At 42.8% G+C, this 17,442-nt stretch overlaps 1 protein-coding gene across 1 annotated transcript; it reads left to right on the plus strand.

Moving 5' to 3' along the window:
* Window positions 1-82: 82 nt before the first annotated feature.
* Window positions 83-16,121, plus strand: hao1 (hydroxyacid oxidase (glycolate oxidase) 1). Its single transcript, XM_063470936.1, has 8 exons — window positions 83-213; window positions 838-989; window positions 6,303-6,573; window positions 6,685-6,857; window positions 8,777-8,868; window positions 12,337-12,495; window positions 12,598-12,667; window positions 15,814-16,121. Exons 1-8 carry the CDS (start codon window positions 83-85, stop codon window positions 15,879-15,881), a joined length of 1,116 nt encoding a protein of 371 aa, XP_063327006.1. The 3' UTR covers window positions 15,882-16,121.
* Window positions 16,122-17,442: the final 1,321 nt, after the last annotated feature.

Genomic DNA, 17,442 nt, shown 5'->3' on the forward strand with positions numbered 1-17,442 from the left:
TAATGATTAAACTAGTTCTGTTTATTGCAAATCACAGAGAGGTTGCAGTTTTCAGTTTTCTGGTAGTTCGAAGTGAAAAACAATGCAGCGTGTGTGTGTGTCGGACTTTGAGGAGGAAGCCAGGAAAGTTCTTCCTAAAGCTGTGTATGACTACTACCGCTCAGGAGCTGATGAGCAAAAGACACTGGCTGACAATGTGGCTGCCTTCAACAGGTAAAACACAGACGTGTGGAGGTCACTGTCGTTGTGATGTGGTAATACAAAAATACTGAGCATTCAGAGTAAGAATTTCTACAAACAGTGTTGGAGCCTGAATCCAAAGCTGAAATTACACACAGCAGCTGCTCTGGACTCTGATGCTTGTCTTTTTATCATTTTACATTATTTATGTGCTAACAGGTACGCTCATCCAGGTTTGATGTGTGATGAATTACACTATAGGGACATAAGTACCACACCTGTTTATCTTTGGATCCCAGGTGTTTTCTGTGCCATTTCCACAGGTGTATAAAATCCAGGAGTTAGCCATGCAGGCTGCCTTTACAAACACACTACTGCAAACCTGCAGAGCTCCAAGCCTCCTGTGTGCTAGAAGCTTAATGGCTTTCAACAGCTGTGTAATATGTAATTCAGATAAATGTAACAGCCCAGTACTTTGTCTATGGAGTGTATATTGATGTGCTTCTACCAAAGCTTTCAGCTGTAGAAATAAATAAGTGTTTTCTTTTCAGAATCAGTCTGTCTCCATTTTTCAATGGACATCAGAGTGTGAATGAAAACGAAGCTGCAGAAGTGTAACTGTAGAATGATCTCTTCCACTATTACACACGTGTGTAGGTGGTATCTGGTTCCTCGAGTGCTGAGGGATGTGTCTACAGTGGATCTGTCTGTCTCAGTGCTGGGGGAGAAGCTCAGCATGCCGCTCTGCGTCGCTGCCACAGCAATGCAGAGGATGGCTCATCCTGAAGGAGAGACAGCCACAGCAAAAGGTTAACACACACTAAAGACACACGCACAAAACTGGGAACACAAAATGGAAAAAATGTAACCTCGGTTTTCCAATCAGTTAAAATGAATGGATAAAATAACCCAGATCGTTTTGTCACAGTATAGCTGTGCTATGTAGAGACAACATCAGCCAAAGTGTGCAGGTGTCTAAGTTATGGTTATTACTTCTGCATCTGGTGCTACAGAAGAGGAGCAATCATAAAAGAAGTGGCAATGTTTCTGTTGGCTCAACAAACAACAACAAACACACAAACTGTGTGCAATCTGCTGCACAGTGTGATGCTCGCTAAAGGTCCAGCTGCTGGAGTTCTCAGGAGGAGAAATGAGTGCAGATATCTGCAGTCAGAGACAGAGAACGCTAAGAAAGAGGAAGATGAGAGGTTGTATTTAAAGGGAAGAACTGCATATTTAAAGATTTCATTAATGTCATAATTTTTCATCACAAATATAATCTGTATATGGTGTGTTTTGATAAATTATGTATTTTCATATTGTGAGACATCCTACAATTTGTTGCATCAAAGTACTGGGTAGTTTTGTGCTGTACTGAGGTGAATTCCTAGCAAAGCACTGTTAGGCTGTTCCTTATGGTCAGAGTTATGTTATGCAGTAGGTTACTTAGCATTTAAGATGATAATGCTTAGATTAACCCACTTATTTCAACCTTTGTACCAACTGTATAACTGAGCTATCCCCAGCAGATAAAGATGGTACAAACAGCATGCTGTAAAGGACAGCTTGTGAAACCTCTGCTTCTATCTTGTTGGATTCAGTTTTGTAAATCCACAATGGTCAGCTGGTCACACCCTGCACAGCCTGTCCTGGAGCTCACATTACACATCACTGCACAGATCTCAGGCTCCCACTTTAACCCCTGACTGTTCTCATTGTTCTGCGGAAGCAAAGTCGCCCTCAAACAGACAACAGCTAAAACGTTCTCATTCTCATAACAGATTCAAGCCGAGTGAAAACATTCGAATTAGAATTTCAATTCAAAGATTGTTTGCCTTCTCATCGATTGTTCAGTTATTTCCTCAGATTTTTTCTTTAGGACATACTCCAACTGAGATACTTTGGGAAACTTTGGGAATCACCTTGTTGGTGCAAAAATATTGTTTTGTCTGTTAGACTGTGTTATCGTTGGCATTTGTCATAGATTTATTCTGTGACCGTCTGCCAGTAAAATTGCCTAAACAAGCAAGTGAAAAGTCTTTGCCAAGTTTAGTTCATCCTCTGAGTTAGGAGCCTTTTTTGTCACTTTAGTTTTAGTGGTAAATTTTCCTTTCCGGTTGTTCTGAGTTTTTTGTTGCTGTTCTGTTTTATAAAGCGTCCATTTAGTCCTTTTTTCTTTGTGCTGAGCTTCCTTTGGTGTGTCACCTCTTCCATAATGTAGATTTCCTCTACAATCTGTGTCCATTGGTCCAGGGTAGAAGGAGCTTCTTTTCCCTATCCCTTGGTGATGAAATTCCATTTAGATCGGTGAATTAGTGGACGTGAAGTTCATTCTGCACGCTTGACCCGTCCTCATCAATAGTCTTTATATTAAATTCTAATTCCAATTTATTTTTCTTTTATATATTTCTTTGAGTGTCTATTTGTTATCATTTTTTGCATAGCCTGTATGTAATTCCGGGTATCTATAGAATGTTTTCCATCCAGGTTAGTTTTCTCTCACATTTTGGAAACTCTCTAGCTTTCCATCTTTCACCAATCCTGTGATTCCTTTGTTTGTCCACTGTTTCAATCCTACATCACATCTAGTCGGTGTGAAATTACTGTCATATGTTACCCACTTTAGTAAATTAGCATATTTCTGGATCTGACTATTTCTTACACTGCTGAACTAGAGTTCCAAAAACACTTTTTGTTTTACAGCCTGTATCCTCAGAGCCTGTTTATGCATGTGTGCATTACAGCCTATACTTTAGAGACTGTTGCTCCACTGTGGGCCTCCCCTGAGACTAAGCACCCAACCTTGCTCCCAGGGTGGGGGTGGCCAAGGCCCAGCATGCTTTTCTACCCAATTCTTTTCCCGTGGTGGGGGAGGCTAGGTCCCAGCCACGTCTTTGTGAGTCCCAGCCTCAAGAGTTGTCTGTGAGTCTTGTGCAACCAGAGCCTCTTCCAGAGCTTCCTGCATGTCCCGAGTCACCTTCAGCGCTTCCCCTAAGTTTTTGCCAAGGCCTCCATCACCTTTGGAGTCACTCCAACTTCCTGAGGGCCCCACACCATCAGAAACCATGGGTCCCACACCCCCAATTCATTGGTCCCACTCTGCCTGTGAGTCCAGAGCCCGAGGCAGGATGCAAGGGTTCTGTGCCATCGGGCCTTAACTAAACCATCAGAGGTGCTTCATCACCTCCAATAATGACCATCTCCTGAGGGTATCTTTCATCATCGTCTGCTTCCAGAGAGTTCTAGTCCCCCATGTCGCCCCACTCGGGGGCCTGGGGCCTCTAGGGCCATCCTGTCTCCTCTTGCATTGGTGCCAGTCCTCAGCAAACCTTCCAGAAGTGTTTGGTCTCCTCCTCCATCAACACTGGCTCCTGGCCAAGCCAACAGAGGCGTCCCGGCTCCTTCGTGACAAACCTCCTCGAGGTGGTCTGCCGTTGTCAGCTGCCTCGTTACCCACCAGGTAAAATCCATCACTGGTCTTTCTCAAAGAGCCTGCTACTGGTTTCTTCCTCTGTCTCCTTGGCCATTGATGGCCTTCTGCCAAGCCACAGGATGAGCCACGTCTCTTCCTCTGATTCCAAAGTCAGCTTTATTGTCAAAAACCATATGTACAGTCATACACAGGAATTTGAAATTGCATTGCTCCCATGGCCCTCAGTGGACACTAAAAATATAAAGATAAAAAATTTGTAAAAAAAGTCTTATGTACAACACAATACAATACTATACAATTATTTAAACAGCAGTTTCCAACACAATCATAGTGATTGTGGGCAAGTTCGTGTGCAAGTGGGAGTGGGACAGTCAGAGAAAGGGCAGTGGTGGTTGGTCAAGTTTTGTATGTATGTTCAGAGGGAAGAGATGGAGGCAGATCAGGAGTTGGTGTGTGTGAGAGCAGGGTGATGCAGAGGGCTTTCTGGATGAGGTGGGTGCAGTAGATGTCCTGGAGGAAGGGAAGAGAAGCACCCACAATCCTCTCCGCTGCTCTCATACCCATTGTAACTTTTTCCGGCAGGACCCAGTGCAGGAGCCACACCACAGCTACACACCAGTGATGCAGCTGGTGTGAATGCTCTCAACAGTGCCTCTGTAGAAGGTGCTCTCCTCAGTTTGTGGAGGAAGTAGAGTCGCTGTTGGGCTTTGCTGACCAGTGATGCTGTGTTCTTTGACCAGGAGAGATCTTCTGAGATGTTCACACTCAGAAACTTGGTGCTGCTTACCCTCTCCACAGCAGCACCGCTGATGGTATGTGGGGTGTGCAGGTGTGAGCTCTCTTGAAGTCTATGATGATCTCCATAGTCTTCTCCACACTCAGGGACAGGTTGTTGTTGCTGCACCACTAGGTCAGATGCAATGTTCCCTCTAACTTTTCATGTGTCTGAGCGAACACACAAACTCCCTGAGCGGTCCCTTGGACCACTGTGAGCAACAGCAGACGTGTGCACTGTGGCACACTGTATCAAAATCGTCGACGACTAATTTAATAGTCGACGCGTCGTTTGAAGCTGTGTAAGATCCCAGAAGACGCAGGAATAAGTAGCAGGATTTAAGGGTGTAATAACGGACTGAAACAGAAGATGGCAGCACTGCATGTACAAGGATGCCAGCTGCTGTTAAACCCCGAAGAAGAAGAAGTAGCTCTGTCCCAGAATTCATAGCGTGGCCCTGCTCAGTTTCCAACAATGGCGGCAGCTAGTTAGTTTTAATATTACTCTTATTACTCTTTCTGGGTCACAAAATAAATGTTTAACATACTTTCAGGCGAGAATGTAGCTGTGTAAACCTCAAATATCTGCACAGTTTATCAAGACACCACATATTTGCAAAAGCGCTCCGACGTTTTCGGAGACGTCTGTTACCCACCAGCTCGATAGCGAGCCGGGGTTCAAGACTCACTAGAGCCGCTGAGAACACCGGACTCTCGGCAAATCGTTTTCAAACCCACCGCCGTCTTTCACTACTCAGGTTAAACATGATATATAAATCACTTAGATAACTTAAAAATGTTATTGTTTGTCTTTTTTCAGTATTTTATTTGTTCCTCAGTAAATCGGTTTGGCTGAGATTAAAGTTATAGTTTTTACACAGCTGAATAAACGTCAAGCAGACAGCTGATTATCAGAAGTGTGAGATGCTCGAGAATATACTCTGGTGTCCCGTTATATTTTAGATAGCAAGGAGCAGACGGCTGAGTTTATTAAACTCCACCGAAACAATCTGCAGATTTCATTAAAATTGAATAAACTATCATCTTGTCTTTATTTTTAGTTAGCACATACCTTAAACACTTAAAGCTGTAAGCTAATGATAGTTATATAAGAGCAGACGCATGCTGGTGCAATAAGCTGTACGTTTTACGTCCAATGGACGCATGAACTGATTAGTCGACTAATTGCAAAAATAATCGGTGACTAGTCGACTATCAAAGTAATCCTTTGTGGCAGCATTAATCCTGTAGTAGGCCTCATTGTTGTTGCTGATGTGACCTACCACAGTATTGTCGTCTATGAAAAAGGGGTTGATGAAAAGGCTGGAGCTGTGTGATGGTGTGCAGCCAGCACGTAGAGATGTTTTATATCCATTCCCTGACATTCATTTCAGGTCTTGACCTCTAGAACTATTTTTGGACTCTGCTCCCTTGTTTTCTTTTGTTCTGTCCTCTAATCCAACCTCCTGTGTATATCCTTTTGTCAGAAAATCAAACTGACATGAGGACTTTTCCCTGGTGTCTCTCGGTCCATTGCTCCCTAGGTTAGTTTTCAAGTTTAATTTATGTTCCTTTTTTCATTTTTTGTGTCAGCCTACTAAACGGCTAGTCTTTGATTAAATTTACACTGCCTCAAAGCCTCTGCATTTGGGGCATCACAACCCTCACACTTCACACGTATGACATGCCCCTGTAGGAGTTTAGAGGTGTTTAGGAGTTTGTTCTTTATTGTGATTTTGCAAAGGGCACCTGGAGAGATCTATGGAAAAATTATTAGGTAGGTGAGGAAGGGGGGAGGGCGAGATCTTTACTGAATACTTGAGTTGGGTTAGTTAGGTTAAAGTATTATCATAACCACCTTTGAAACTTCTTGGGAAAAGACCATTGTCACCAGTAATATAACATTTCTTCACAGCATGCAAAGCAATGGGAACTGGGATGATGCTGAGTTCCTGGGCCACCTCAACAATAGAGGAAGTGATGTCAGCAATGACTACCTCACTGGGCAGTGGTGGTGTCCTCTGGCTGCAGCTCTACATCTATAAAGACAGAGAGCTCACGCTGTCGTTGGTGCGCCGGGCTGAGAAGGCGGGCTATAAAGCCATCTTTGTTACCGTGGATACACCATACCTAGGGAAGAGATTGGATGATGTGCGCAACCGCTTTAAGATGCCCCCACACCTGAGGTAGGGAAACAAAAAGAACAGTACAGGCTGTGTAATTACACCACGTTCCTTTGTAGCATCCAACTCTTAACTGTTCTTTCTCTCTGTGTCTTTGTGCATGTGTGATTCCAGCATGGCTAACTTCTCAACAGCCTCCCTGGCTTTCTCTGAGGGAGACTACGGCAATGACAGTGGCCTGGCTGTTTATGTTGCAAACGCCATAGACCCTTCTATCTGTTGGGATGACATCACGTGGCTGAAAAAACACACACGTCTCCCTGTGATTGTAAAAGGAGTATTAAATGGTAGATGGACACACACGCGCGCACACACACACACACACACACACACACACACACAAACATACAGTTACAGATCGGAGTGAGGAAAGAGAACAACAACAGTGTTGGAGGCTTGGGGATCATGACGGTCTCACCATCTCACTCATATATCCACCATATTACCAAAACTGTTCACTCACCCATCCAGGTGTTCCAGTCACCTCCATGGCCACATGGAATCAGGTACCTGGGAATGTAGGCTGCTTCTACAAACATTTGTGAAAGAATGGGTCGCTCTCAGCTCAGTTTCCATGGCCAAGCAGCTGCATCTAAGTCTTACATGAGCAAGTGCAAAGTGTTGGATGCAGTGTTGTGGGGCACTCCGCCACTAGACTGTCGAACAACGCAGACATGTCCTCTGAAGTGACGCGTCATGCTTGTCCGTCTGGCAATTCCATGGACAAGTCTGGATGTGGTCAGGAGACTTGTCTGACTACACTGTGCCGACGTTAGATCCTGGTGTGGGGTTCTTTTTCAGGAGCTGGCTCAGGCCTTTAGTTACAGTGAAAGGAACTCATGCTTCAGTATACCTAGAACATACCTAGAACTATGTGGGAACAGTGTGGGGATGGCCTCTTTGTGTTCCAACATGTCTGTGCACCAGTGCACAAGATTAAGTGAGTGTGGTGTGGAAGAACTTGACTGGCAGGCACAGAGTCCTGATGACACACAACTCTATATTTTATCATCAACTCAGGACCATAGCTCCTACCCTCGTTTATTTTTAGAAAATAAAACTGTTTTTAGGTCTTACAGGTCTTAGCAAAAAATCGGACTCCTACAGCTTATTCAGATGCTGGAGCTGAATCAACCAGGTTCAAAAATGTTGAGAACATTGGTCCTGTTTTCAAATCTACACATTAGCATCTGATGTCACAGTGCATGTATTTTAAAACTCTTCTACTAGTTTAACCCTGGAGAACCCATGGGGTCAGATCCGACCCCATTGGTTTTTTAGGGAAACGACCCCATGGGTTCTCCAGGGTTAAAAAGAACTAAATGGACTTGGACTGAATTAGCTTAATACTAAGGCAGCCATTGTAACTTACACTATGTACTGAACTTGCAGTAACAGACCTTCAAAATATCCCCAATCAAGAAAAAAAACCCAAAGAAAAATCATTTAGTCTTTTTTTGTCCTCAACTGTGGCACAAACTTTCTGAAAACCTGAAATCATCGAGTTTAATTTCATTTAAATCAGGCCTCAAAACGTTTTATTATTGGAAGTAGCTTATTAATGAACCACATCTGCAAACTGATTTGATTCCATTTAATTTCTAGTGGGTGGTCCCTCATGTTCACCTTTTTGTGGTCTAAAAGTTAGATGTCAGAGAGCAGACTAAGAGTTGTCTACAGAGGACTGGATCTTCTCTTAATAAACTGTTTTGACATTACTTTTACCAAAGGTGTTGCAGAAATAACCTCTAATCTCTAATAAATATATATTACTGCAGATCTGCAAACACAGAAAACAACTCTACCAATTAGAAGCAAAAAAGAAACAAGACTTTTCTATTTCTCTGATTAGTTTTGTACGGTTTATATCATGACCTGTATACATGTATCTTTATACTCCTTTCTATCCCTCTGAGTTGGCTTGTCTGGATAGTTGTATACAAATAAATTTGACTTAAGATGCTACTTAAGTAGACTTTAAAGCATCCAGTGCTGCACACATCAGTGGTTATATTTTGGCAGTATTAGGAAAATGAAAGAAAGTCCCAGACATTTGGTAAGGTACATACACACTGGTTCCTCACAGGTGTACTAGGAAAACAATGCTATCAAGAGTAACTGTATTCAAATATAGAATATGCTCATCACACAGTTCTTTTTTATTGGCCACAAACCCTGAGCTTATTTGTCTGATTTTGTGTGTCAGGTGAGGATGCTGCCAAGGCTGTGAACTGTGGTGTCAGTGGCATCCTGGTGTCCAATCACGGAGCTCGGCAGCTGGACGGGGTTTCTGCCACGGTCTGTGTGTGTGTGTGTGTGTGTGTGTGTGTGTGTGTGTGTGTACGGGTTCGTACTATCCTGGTGGGGACCAAAATCTGACTTTTACTATCCTGGTGGGGACTTTCTGCACCGTGGGGACCAAAATCCAGGTCCCCTCGGGGTTGAAAGCAATTTTCACACTCAAAATGCAGTTTTACTGTCAGGGTTACAATTAGGTTATGGTTAGGTTTAGGGTAAGGGTTAGGGTTAGGCATTCATTTTTAATGGTTAGGGTTAGGGTAAGGGGCTAGGGAAAGCATTATGTCAATGGGATGTCCCCACGAGGATAGCAAACCAGACATGTGTGTGTGTGTGTGTGTGTGTGTGTGTGCATTTGAATTTTTCTGTTTTTGGGTGGATTGCAATTGAACTCTGACAAATACAAGTTTTCATTAAACAGCCCTAAATGTTTGATCTTATAATAATAATAATAATAATAATAATAATAATAATAATAATAATAACAACAACACAATAATTGTAAATATGCATAACCTGAATCTTTATCTTTTTATACTCGGTGCGTCCATCCAGTAAAAGTGTTTTCACAGATGCATGAGGTGAACTGAAATGATTGTTTTGGATCAAATGGGGCTGCTGAAGAAGGACCTGGCTGCTGAACCCAGGATTGTCTTAAATATGTTTAAATATGAAATCTTATCTACTTTTCTTAAGACTCTCATTTCCTACTCTGCGTGCAGTGTTACGGTGCCTGGGTCTTGGAGCATCAGTTTTGAGTTTGAGTTCATGTTTCCTTTTGGTTTTGGAAGTGATTTATCTTTGAGGGCTTTGGTTGTAGTTATCATTTTGCGCCTCTTTATCATCAGCTGCAGGTAGGCCATTCCATCCTTTCCACCGGAGGTAGTCTTTAATAAAAACCCGCTCTGTGGGCACGAGCGTGGTTGGAGTTTGGTTCCAGACTATGGAGATAAAGGATTGTCAGTGGCTGCAGAATCTCATCTTAATATCACTTTGCATAGAGACTGCCTCCTAACAAGGACAGGCACAGAACAGTGGAGACATGTCCTCTAAAGCAGCGGTCCCCAACCCCCGGGCCTCGGACCGGTACCGGTCCGTGAGTCGTTTGGTACCGGGCCGCAAGAGTTGAGGCTCAGGTGTGAAATGTATGGTTTTCAGGGTTTTTATCGGTTTTCAGCGTTATTTTGTTATCGTTTTTATCGTTAACTCGGTTTTCCTGGGTCTTTTCACGTGTGTTATGAATAAATCTTCTTTTTTTCGGTACCGGTACTAGTTTTATTTTGTTGTATTTATCCGCGACACCTTAAAGGCTGGTCCGTGAAAATATTGTCGGGCATAAACCGGTCCGTGGCGCAAAAAAGGTTGGGGACCGCTGCTCTAAAGCGGTAAGGTGTAGCTTGGTTAGGTTAGGCTTGATTCTGCTGTGGTCTGTAGTAATAATACAAACAACTAAACAACCACTACAGCAAGCAAGCAACATATATTCTATACACAAACATAATCCTAGAACTAAGATTACAGAACAGGACTGTATTCAGCAATCAAATGTATCAGTAACGTAAACAATCACCTCACAGGAGGGTTAAAACTAGCATAAATTAGCTTAGTAGCATGAATGGTGCCTTAGCATAAGATTAGTGTATACACAAGTGAACAAATACACGTGCTAATATTTAATCTACATGATATCATCAGAACTCTTCTGGCATTCACACAGAGCAGTTAACCAAGGAAATACAGCTATCCAGTAAAAAGGGCAAAAGAAAAAGATGTGCGCTATCAGCAGCCGTAATGGGAGAAAGTTGACATTATAAACATTCACCACATGGCATCAAACACAGGTCGTGCATTGAAGGAGCTCCAGTATAGAGATGGCTTTCACAGACTATCAGTGGATGAAACATAATACTATAGACAAATAACCAACATGTAAACGGTGGGCTTTCTAACACCTCAGATGATGACAAGCCTTGTCTCTTTGTGGGAGACAGCACCCCACATCATCACACCTTTTCCACCAAAACATGTTGCCCTCAGTATTGCATTCAACAAGTCTTCTTCACACTTCTACCCACCCACTTCCACCTGCCATAGGCAGAATCTGGACTCATCGCTGAAATAATGTCCCTCCAGTTGTTCAGGTTCCACTGAACATGTTGCTGAAACCAACACAAATGGGCCTGACGATGAAGGGCAGTCATGGCAGGACTCCTGGCAGAGACCAGACAGTGGCTGTGTGCAGTTTGTTCTGGATTGTCTGGGTAGAGAGCAGTCAACCAGATTGTCCTGAAAACCTTGACTGCAATCTGTTGAAGGCTGCTTATGTTTCCTAAGTGCTGACAGGGAGAGGAAATGTTATTCTTGTGGTGTCGTCATCTTGGGACGCCCACTTCACGGCCTGTGTCTGACATCCCCTGTTATATGCAACTTGGCCTTCAATTTGAAGATGGTACTAGGGCACTCCAAATAATGCTGTAATTTGGGGGTTTTGGTTGTTTTAGGAACAGCAGCTTGAAAATGCCCTCTGGCACAGGCCCTATCCAGATCAGTCAAACTTGGCATGATGGGAGCAGACACCAACTGACTGCTGACATGCTCACTCAGGCACCAATCAGACTCGTAATTGTCAGCACTTGGGATACCAGCAGCTCAAAACAAGTCAAGTCACTTAAGTCAAGTGGCTTGTCATTTCAGCCATGTGCAGTGGTACAGTACACAGTGAAGCGAGACAACGTTCCTCAAAGACCGCGATGCTACATATAACAGGCAATCAACACAGGAATACATAAAGTGCAAGTGTGCAAAAATTGCAACAGAAACAAAACAAAGACGGTGCAACACCAGACAGAACAGAACAATGCAGGCAAATGCAACAATGGGTTGTGCAAAAAGTAATTTGATGTATGAAGGGGTGTATGAGACGACTTAAGTCCTCTGCTCAACCCATCGATGTATTTTCTTTAAAATGTGGCAATATTTAAGGGGAAATGAATCTTACTGTTGGAAAGGCTGTTTATTGCCAGGAAACGTGGTTGCAACAAATAATCAACCAAACACAGATTTCCTTACTATTTGTTAAAGTTTATTTAGTTTGTAATTTGTGTCGTGTACTTTTGGTTTTCGTCTGGATTGGAGTCAATTTGTCTTTTATTCTAGTTGATACCTGGTTTACTGTTTGTGAAGTTGTTGCTTTAGATTAATTCTTTGTTTAGTTTAGAAGTCTTTATTTTTCTTTTCAAGTTTTATTGAATTCTTGTCGGAGTTTTCAGTATTTGCTAACTTTAGTTCCTGTAGACATTTAGTTTACTTTTTAGTTCAACACTAGTGTTATTTCTTGACGTGTGCTTGAACAAAATGTTAAACTTCTATACCAAATTCATTTGGAACATTGATACATTAGAATTTGAGGATATGATTTGAGTTAATAATTGTCATTGTAGTTGATCACTGTGTGTTTTGTGTGTGTAGCTAGATGCCTTGGAGGAGGTGGTGAGGGCAGTGCAGGGTCGATGTGAAGTCTACATGGATGGAGGAGTGAGACGCGGGACAGACATCCTAAAGGCCTTAGCTCTGGGAGCAAAGGCTGTTTTCATTGGCCGACCTGTGCTGTGGGGCCTTGCCTGTCAGGTGAAGCACTTCAGTAGCTTTTTTCCACCATCACATTTTTGGGCTCTAAAATAAAGATGGTTATTTATAAAAACATCACCTTGGTTTTCTATGTCTGCCCAGGGGGAACAAGGAGTTATTGAGCTTCTGGAGCTTCTGAAAGATGAACTGCGACTGGCTATGGCCCTGTCAGGTAACAAGAACACAGGAAATGTACTTTGCAGAAAAGTCACCTATAAACTATTTTTGCAAACCCGTTGAATATAAACACAAATGTGGACCAAAAAAAGCACATTGTGTACGTTAAAGTGAAGACTGGGGTTAAGGTTTGGTTTCAGAAAGCAGCAATTTATCTTAATTTGTTAAAAAGGAATTATATTGTATGTTATTTAGTTTATGTGAACCAAATATTTATTCACGGCCACTTCATTAGGTATACCTGTTCAACTGCTTGATAATGCAACATCGATGAAATGCCTTGCTGATGTCAGAGGAGAATTGCCAGACTGCTTAAAGCTCACAGGAAGTATATTAGCTATATTAAGAAAAATAACCACCTGTTACAACCAAGGTATGCAGAAGAGCATCTATCAAGCACATTGGGTTGCAACAGCAAAAGAACATACCAGGTATCACTCCAGTAGCTAAGAACAGGAGGTCGCGCTACAGTTCACATGGGTTCACCATGTGAACTGTAGAAGATTGTGAGCAATGTTGCCTGGTCCGATGCCAGTATTCCTCAAGCTCGAGTCCACTACCACAGGCTTATGAGTTTGAGATTTCTGCAGAGTATGTTAGCCTTTCATAGGACTGCACTCGTCTGGACAGAAACCTCTGATGTTGTGCTTGGAATCTGCTGAGGTTAAAGCTCCTAATGCTCCTATTACTACTTGGATTGCTTTGGACTGTACACACCTGCTCCAGTTCTGCCTTCTGTTCCCAGTATGCTCCTCCTATCTGTTGCTGTCCACTGGGATTACTACAACTGATCTTCTGCTTCTTGTTAACCACCATTATATCTGGATGGCTGACCAGCAGTTGCTTGTTTGTCTAGAGCTGTCTAGAACTACGGGAAGTTGTAACATCGCATCAAGAAATAAAGGATGTAACTGGAGCTTTTTCCACTACAGTTGAGACAAAAAGGCAGTTAGTGTTAAGATACTGAGGGCATAAACTGAATGAGTAGTGACTCCAATCTTGAACTAATCTCCTGGAATGTAAGAGGCCTTAGGAAATTTATCAAACTAAAAAAGTTATGAAAAGACTCAAACAGTATCGCTCAAAAGTAGTCTTTATCCAAGAAACACACTTACTTGTGAGTAAAATTACTAAGGACAACATGGCCAAGTCAGGTGTTTTCTAGCACACGTCATCACATGCTAGGGGAGCAGCAATACTTATTTAAAACAAGACCAAATCTTAGACCCCACAGGGAGATTCATCATAATACAAAGCTCACTGATGAACTTGACTTTAGTTAATCTGTATGGTCCCCAGTCTTTACAACACTTTGTTCCTTTCTATTGCAGCTCTTTGTGGTGACAGGTTTACACTCTTCTCATCTGGAAAGCAGATACAACAATTCATGTCCGAACTAAAGATATACGGAGACTAGAAAACCCAACAATGAGAAAATACTCTTTTCATTCAACCAGTCACAATAGCTGCAGTCCTATAGGTTACTTCCTTAATTAGAACTCTCTTGTCCCCAGAATTAACAGTTGTTCATAAAAGAGTTCTCCTATCTGACTACTCCATTAATCACACTTAGTTATTCAGCTGTTACTTTTAGTTGTAGCCCATCTGGCACATAAAACCAAGCCTTTGGTATGGTGCATAAAATCATTAGTGAATGAGAGAACAATAAATGAACTGCAGATGAAAACATTACAGTCTGGTCTAAGGTGCTTGGACAGAAATCAGTGAGTGAACTTTCAAATGCCACAGAGACGTTAAACACAGCACAGATGGAATACCTTTAGACCTTTAAAAAACATTTAAAGTGTTAAAATGTTACTGGAAAGTTACACTTCAAAAGAACCAGTGTGTACATGCCAAGGCTGGACCCTCGCCCCTCATATCTCTGACAACAGAATAAGCAAATTAAGTCCAAAATGTCATTATTTGTCTATGACAGTGGACATTGTCCAAATGAAAGTGTTTAACTCCCCAGGTGCTCATTTGGCAACACCTCTGGCTATAAATATTTCCTTTTTTAAATATTTCAAAAGAATGAACCACCTGTTTAAACAATGTTTCAAGTTGCCAAAGACAACCTTACCTATCTTTTGTTAAAATGACTCTAAAAACAGATGACTTGTGCAAACTACATGCCAACAATGAACTGTTGTGGAATCAATCATTAGACGTTTTATGCTGCCAATGTCTATGACTAAATGCATAAACAAGGATGCAAGGACAAAAACAATCTTCAATAAACGTATTTAAAATAAAAGACAACCCAGATTAGGTCCATCTTTACTATATCTCCCATATGACAGACAGAGGAGGCCTGTGAATGCCAAATCTCAAACGCTCCTGCTGGGTTGCTCAGGTCTCTGCTGCCTCCTGCTGGTTTTCACCAACAATATCCCAAAACAGTAGCATGGAGTTCCAGGTGAAGACTCTCAGTGGCTCTGTCTCTGCACCATGGATAAGATATTTGTCGACCTTCAGCCAAGTTCAAACATGAATATAAAGCTCTGATTGTTCTGATTGTAGAGCTCTGTGATCAGCATGTGTTGATGATGCAGCTCAAATAGATCTTTGTTTTTTTATTAAGAAGCTTTAACATTTGTTTTATTGTGTGGATCTGCTTTGCTAGTTTTACATTACATGTGCCTTTTTACTTTATTTCATTCATATGTATTGATGTTTTTTTTTTTCCATTTCAGGATTTTGACACCATGTAACTTTCTAAACTGAAGAATCCACAAAAAACATAATGAAGTATTAAGTGAAACATTCCCACTGCCCAGTCCTTAAATATTTTAAAGCTCGGAGACTTTCTCTCAGTCAGCATCAGAATATGACTTTGATTAGTTTTTTTTCTGCTGGGAATGAGAGATGTGGAATATGAAAACAAACTGATTAGAAATGTATAATTAACAGAACTAAAACATTAAAGTCAAAGTGATCTGTTGTTAAAAGTGGAAAAATTATTGTAGAATATTTGGTTCCTCCAATCTTGAAAACACAAGATGAAGTAAGCTATTTTATTGTATCAATATATTTAACCTGATTGAGTCTTGTTACATTTACATCAGTTCAGATTTCAGACTTTGTCATCACTGGAGACTGTTTACAATTACAAACGTGGTTTTGTGTGTTTGTGTCCAGGTTGTCGTTCAGTTTCTGAAGTAAGCAGGTCCCTGGTCAGGAGAATGGACTTCACCTCGAGGATGTGAGAGAACTGAAGAATACACGATTTTTTTTTTTATGAATCACTAAACGAATTCTTGATGTCAAAAAAAAGTGCTATGTTTCCTGTTAAAAGTAATGTTTTTAAAGTGGTGCTTTTGACTAGAGCATGTAAAAACTGATACAAAATACAGGGCCGTAAATCTTTGGACATACCCATAAGACGAGCCCTGGAGCTGATTGTGAGTAATGAACTTGTATTTAGTATCTTTTAACTGAAAAGCTAAATATTGAGATTAAATCTAACTGTGAATTGTTAATATAAATATGTAGTTTGATTGAGAAAAAAAAATCTTGGGGGTGGGCTCACAACACGGACTCCAAATTACCATCAGGGTGTACACCGCACCCCTGGCGTCGTTGCCCACCTCTCAATTTTAAATACACGTAGACATTGAGGGCTATCAGGAGGGGCTATGCGCTTATCTGCTGCTCTCTGGCAGGTAGCTCCATGCCCCCCTGGGTTTTAATTGCACCTTAGAACACACATACATCAACACTACATATGAGCGGGTAGAGGGAGGTTTGGAGTCTTCTCACACCCCCGGTCTGTGCGGCCTGCTGGAGCGGGGGGGCTAGGAGGAGGAGTTGGCCGTCCGACTGGAGTCTGGTGTGTGGGGCCTCCCTGCTGCTGCGGAGTCGGGGCAGTCTGCTTCTCCCCACTGCAGGGAAAAGGGTAACACCACCTGGGTCTGGGTGCAGTTTCCCCCTCCAGGGGCAAGGGTACCTAGACCCGGTTCTTAGAGTACGCTTGGGGAGTGTGATTGTGTGTACAGCGTCTCTTTATGTCTGTCTCCACGTTGGTTGAGTGTGGAGTAATTGCCTATGAGAGCATGAGGGTGGGAATGGATGTTTGTATTTGAGTGTGCCTGTATGTCTGTGTCTATATGTCAGGTTGGGTATCAGACGCCACCTCTCTGGGGACATCTCAGGCCCTCCAAGGTTTGGAGGCCTATCTCCCCCCACCACTTCCCCTGCCGGTGGCAGACGCCCTCAGACATCGATGCGTTGGTGGTTCTTTGTGTCCGGGGGTGGGCGTCCGGGTACACACCGGCTCACTCCTTGGTGGCTGCTTATCCGGGCCTGGAACCTGGGGCTCGCTCGGGCCACTTCGGGGGTGGGGTGCCCTCGGCCTCTCGGCCTGGGGCTCGGTCACTCAGGCACAGCTGGCTGCCGGCGGAGCTCACGGGCACGTCACTGCAACCCCCCCTGGCTTCTGCTCCGCGGCTGCTGAGTGATCCCTCATCTGGGACTCTCCTCAGCTCTTTCTGGGACAGTGGCGCGGCTGCCCCTCTGTTGGTCTTCCTTGGTCTCTTGTGTTCTGGGGGCCTCTGGATGTCTGGAGTTTTGATCTCCTCCATACCTGCTTCATGTCCTGGAGGATGGGACTGTGGCCCCCCACACCCTCTAGCAGATCATTACATTAAGGAACCTTTTAAATACAAGCGCGCTCATGCTCACAGGTGTACACACAGGTGATCACACACACAAACTACACCCTTTTTGGCTCCTACCTCAAAGCACACTGTGCGCTGTCGATCTTACGTG

This window comes from Pelmatolapia mariae, linkage group LG4 (assembly GCF_036321145.2).
Source record: "Pelmatolapia mariae isolate MD_Pm_ZW linkage group LG4, Pm_UMD_F_2, whole genome shotgun sequence".
Taxonomy (NCBI): Eukaryota; Metazoa; Chordata; class Actinopteri; order Cichliformes; family Cichlidae; genus Pelmatolapia; species Pelmatolapia mariae.